The sequence below is a fragment of the Epinephelus moara genome, chromosome 12 (assembly GCF_006386435.1).
Source record: "Epinephelus moara isolate mb chromosome 12, YSFRI_EMoa_1.0, whole genome shotgun sequence".
NCBI classification, from domain to species: domain Eukaryota; kingdom Metazoa; phylum Chordata; class Actinopteri; order Perciformes; family Serranidae; genus Epinephelus; species Epinephelus moara.
In genome coordinates, this window is record NC_065517.1 from 9,943,787 (window position 1) to 9,949,384 (window position 5,598).

At 41.2% G+C, this 5,598-nt stretch overlaps 1 protein-coding gene across 1 annotated transcript; it reads right to left on the reverse strand.

Annotated features, from left to right (window-relative positions):
- Positions 1–226: 226 nt before the first annotated feature.
- Positions 227–2,067, reverse strand: si:dkey-30j10.5 (uncharacterized). The gene is made up of 2 exons (XM_050058718.1): positions 2,029–2,067; positions 227–1,770 (listed from the first exon to the last, which is right to left on the reverse strand). Exon 2 carries the CDS (start codon positions 1,759–1,761, stop codon positions 880–882), a length of 882 nt encoding a protein of 293 aa, XP_049914675.1. The 5' UTR covers positions 1,762–1,770; positions 2,029–2,067; the 3' UTR covers positions 227–879.
- Positions 2,068–5,598: the final 3,531 nt, after the last annotated feature.

Genomic DNA, 5,598 nt, shown 5'->3' on the forward strand with positions numbered 1-5,598 from the left:
CCCTCCTGAGCTCTCTCAACTCTACTCTCTACTTCATCAGGAATTATTAAGTTAATTGTAAGTGAGCAAGTAATAAATGTGAATGTTTCTTACTTTCATTTTTCAAGCAAGTCCAAAATATCACTTCTGCAGTTTGGCCCTGATGTGTCAGCATGATTGCAGTGATGGGAATACAAAGACAAAAAAATGCATGAAAATACTCAAAGTAAGGTTTTTAATGGAGAGTCAGAAGCAAACATACTTCTCATGCAAAGTTGTATGTATTGAAAAGCAAAAGATTTCCAAAATAAAGTGATACAGAGCTTTAATATTTCATCATTAATTGACATCATTGTCAGAAAAACAGCCATTTGACAGTCTAATTTCACTGACAACACCTTTAACATTTGAACTCATATACGATTGATACTTTCTGATGTTACTTCTAGTAGTACTGTAATATAATTAATCACATTGTTTTAAACAAAAAAAAGAAAAAAAAGTTATAAAAGCCATCACCAAATCAGATTATTGGACTGTGCCCCTTCACCTGTCTGATCCACTTCAACCTCAGAATACAAAATAACCTCCCTGCTGATATCAAACAGCTATGCCTTTTATTTGTCAACTTAAAACTCATCTTTTTGTCTTAACTCTACGTTAGTTGCCTATTCTTTGATTACATCAGCAAATTCACCATTAGAACCCATATACCGTAAATACTTCCTGATATTGACGGCAGTATTAGCCTGCTCTAATATAATTAATCAAATTGTTAGATATGAAAAAAGAGAAGAAAAAAAGGTTGAAGAGGCCACCACCAAAATGATTTAATATTGGGCTTTGCTTTCCTTGATTCAGTGTTGAGAATTCTCAGCTCTGCCACCATGATGAAGGCTTTCAAGGATAGACACACAGGTACTCACACCTGCCATTATTGCCCGAGTTGAGATTTCTTTTGATAACAATGACACCAGCCTTCTCATAAGGATCAACAGCATCCATGTTGAGAAGCAGGGTGACATCCTTAATGGGACTGCATTCCTCCTTCTTCCACCACAGGTACACCATGTTGCCTCCGGTACCCTCGTTGAGGTTAACATTCACTGGCGTGTAATTTTGCTGCTGATACTGCTGATATTCGCTATCATTTGTGGAGACTTTCAGATCACTGAGTGCAAGCTTGGGGTTGGTGGTGAGACGGTACCAGATGAAGACACAGGCTCCTCCTGCACCTCTGTTGATGTCTTCATCCATACGCATGTAGCCTGCCTTAAACCTGTCAGCATCAGATCCAAAGCCAACAGTGGCAGTGACATCACAGATGTAGGTTTCCTTCTCTCTTTTCACCCAGGCGTGGATCCAGTCACCATCATTTCCGCGGTTTAGATCAAGGGCCAGTCTATCCAAGCCAAGGCCAAACTTTGGGGCTTCACTTGCTGCACTTACACTGAATTCAATGTCTACTATTGGATAATCATGCTCGGTGCTCCCTTGAAAGTACCAAAGGTAGATGGCAACACCCTTTGTTCCAGCATTGAGATCTTTAGGGATCTTTGTGTACCCTGCTGTGATCAATCCAGCAGCCATATCATCTCTGAATGTAAACTGAATCCTGGTGATTGGTGCGTCGCAGGATTCTGTTTTATACCAAACATAGATGTATTTCCCTCCTGCTCCTTTGTTCAGATCAGTAGGGATTTTCTTGAAGCCCTGTGATTGGAGCAGTTGCTCCTCAGTTCCATTAAGGGACACAGCAAGTTTTGTGATGTATTTGCTCATTGTGGGTAACTGCATGAAGAAGGTCAGTAAACACAAAATAAGTTAGCAGCATGACTGTGCCTTTTCAAGTGAGCTCCAATAATCTAAAACAATTTATACATCAGTTGTCAAATATGGATCACCATAACAGCATCCAAAACAACTTATATTTTAAATGTGCATGCACATTGCACTTATCTACATTATTCATACTGAATAACCAATTAAGATCTAAAATTTAAAAAATGTTCAGTCCACAGCGAGAAAATATTAATTATTAACACTTACATGTCTGCTGACGATGAATGTTGGCCAGAAAGAAGTCAACCGATCTGCTGAATTCTGTTGTACTTACCACAAGTCAGCTGCCTTTATATACAGATGCAGCCACTTCAAATTTCCCATGCCATCCGAAAGCATCCCCCCCTTTCTGGGGGTGTGCCTAGATTCTACTGTGACACGCCCATTTATTCAATTACAAGGTGTCACCATGAGATGGCGCTTCTCTCACAGAAAGACGAAAACTAACAAGGGTTTAGAGGTGATTGTACTTTACCTAGTAGTATTTCAATTCTTTGCTACATTATTAATCTACTCCACTGTCTCAGATGTGATTATTCGTTAGTTTGGCCTATTAGTTACAGTACTTTTGTACAATAATATAAATGTGTTGCTAGGTTATATTATTACAGGTTACAATAAGCCACCCAGCCAGCTATTTAAGTTAATAAAATGACCACCTTTATCTGCTGCAGCATCAGTGTTATAAACACAATAGTTATTAAGGAAAACCTAAAATGTTGTTACAATTGGCCCAGGTCCCCCCTATCTGAAAATATTGAGTTAATTTACATTACATTAATTAACATTAATTAAGAGACAAAATCATTTTTTTTGGTTTATAATGAGAAGAATTGTAAAATGTCCCTTTTACGAGGTAGTTCAGACATCGACAGTGACAATGTGTTGTTGAATGTTTGCATCAGAAGTTTGCATAGCCCACTTGGTGTGATGATCTGAGAAACTGGGAAACCTATTCAGATGGAAACACTCACCCATTCAGAGGGAATGAAAAGGTTCATGGTAATGCTAATTAAGAATAAGATCAACAGGACCACATTATGTTGCATTAGTGACTTCACTCCTTTTCAGTTAAACATGTGAGGATGAAATGCCAATTTCAGCCTGCAGTGTTTCCCCTAGGATGGAGTGATGTAGCAGCGGAGGTGACGTACACGCACAAATTTTTTTTTTCACATGCACAAAACCTTTCTGTATGCTTGCAAAGCACAGCCTGCTGGGATGTTTCTATGTATCTACTGGCACCAAAAGGGCTCTTTAGGACAAAGTGCATGGAGTACATTTGTGCACAGTAATGAGCAGGTGAAATGTCTGTCTAGCTCAAGATTTAGGAAAATACAATTTTACTGAACATAATGAAAGCAAAAAGTCACTTGACATGCTGCTGTTTTGTGTCATGACCATTTGTGCTGGAAATTGTTATATACGTGACAACGCCTGAACGCAACATAGGCTCCTCTCCACCTGTGCAAGCAGTGTTTGACTGTACGTAACAGCAGTCTGTTGATTTACACACTGTCCATAATAATACCTATGTCAGGTAACAAACTGGGCCGGGCTCAGGTCAGGTTTGGTCAGGAAAATGCGGCCCGAGCCGTGCTCTAGTGTGCTCACCTGTGTGTGTGCGCCCGTGTCTGTGTGGGCAATAGGCTACAGAGAGCAGAGCAGAATGTTAACGCGTGTTAGTATGTATCTTTACATCTTCACTGACCAATGGATACTAGGTCAAAGAACCCCTGAGGATCATGTTCCGCCAGGACAGCTACAAGTTAGACTAATTTTAGTTGGCTGAAGGCCAAGTTAATTTTAGCAAAGTACCATGTAGGTAACAGCACACGTGATACCATCTTAAGTATATAAGCTGTGTCTCTCGCTGTTTATGTATCACACTTGGCTTCCGTATGTAGCAAATGTTAATCCGAGCTCGTAATAAACGTGTATTAAGAAAGAACTCCGTGATCGGCCTCATCCTTGCATTCTCCAGATCATCATAGAAACACCTACTCTCAATGGTGTCATGAAAGGTCAAGGTGCACCTTTAAAGGTAAGCAGAATTTTTTCTTCATCTCTCATATATGGAGTTTTTCTGCTTACCTTCAAGGCCCACGTAAAAAGTACCTGAGTAGTTCTGTGGATGATTCTGAGAAATTACTTGCATTGCTTATAACTGATTTATTCTGAAANATAAACGTGTATTAAGAAAGAACTCCGTGATCGGCCTCATCCTTGCATTCTCCAGATCATCACAGAAACACCTACTCTCAATGGTGTCACGAAAGGTCAAGGTGCACCTTTAAAGGTAAGCAGAATTTTTTCTTCATCTCTCATATATGGAGTTTTTCTGCTTACCTTCAAGGCCCATGTAAAAAGTACCTGAGTAGTTCTGTGAATGATTCTGAGAAAATACTTGCATTGCTTACAACTGATTTATTCTGAAAGGCTCTGTACTGCTGTGTATCAACGTTGCCACATGGGCATGCTCACCAAATAGGCAGATACGTGATGTTTTGTGTATTGTGGTGTGACTGAAGCGGTGTGTTGTCAGTTTTTTATGGGACAGAGAGTCTTAAATTAAATGTGGCGATAAGAAGAACGCGCACATATAAGTCCTCTGCTGACGAGAGGGACTAATAAGGCATCCACTATTGAGAGTGGGAGGAATGAATAGAAAAACACATGCATAGTCCTCTGCTGGCGAGTGGGACTAATAAGACGTCCACTATTGAGAGTGGGACGAATTAAGTGTTGTCTACTATTGTGAATGGGACAAACTGAGTGACTGAGGGACACTGCTGTTCTAGGACGGACTGACCGCCTGACGGCCCCGATGCTCAGCAACTGGTGTTAATAGTGGAAATTGTTACCTTGACCAGACAGACCGCTTGGCGGCCACGGTTTCTTTGGGTGATAGATTTATGTGTTAAGGATAGGGATAGGGTGGTTGTCTTGTGGTCATTGATAGGATAACTATTATTGATTGGATAGACATTGGCAAGTGTAAGTCTCGATCGTTTGAGCAGCATTGACACGCAGCAGACTTAAGCCTAGTCCATGAAATTAATTCCTGTTTACAAAAAATTATGAACGACTTCTTCCTTAAAGAGGCAACAGATGGCATCTTTTCCTAAATATATCATTATGAAAATAATGTGGGCTGCACAGGGTAGTGGCCACAGTAAAATCAGACTATCAGCGTTTACATAGGTTACTTAGCGGCTGTGCAATCTTTGTAATAAGCTTCTGCCACCGGGGTTGAAATTTCGCGGAAAAAATCTGCTTTACGGCAGGAAATACATTATGTATTGTGAAATTGGTCGGTCAGCCAATCAGGGACTGGTCCTTATGAGGAACTGGGCATGAGACAGTTGAGTCACCAGCACAATGGCAGACGGACAAAGTTTGGAGATAAGTGAAAAACGGCCTCCCAAAAGAAAACGAGCTCCTCTGTCTGAGGAGGCAAAGAAGAGCANAAAGAGGCTTCAAAACCCATGTCCAGCTAGCTTTCTTTCTAATGGATCAGTAAGTAACACGGCTAAATGTTAGCTAGACTAGAGAGGACTGTACTGTACTGGCTGCTAGTTCATTCCTAGCTGGCCAGCATCGCAAATCGCCGCAACCAGGGACCGGGTAGCGAGTATTGGTCGGCTGACATCCTCGTTGCCATTCTACGGCAGCCCTGGTCGGCTGACATCCTCGTTGCCATTCTACGGCAGCCCTCGGACAGTGATACCCCCCCTCCCTTCCTTCTGCTCTCTTCTCACGGAGGCAGCTATCGAT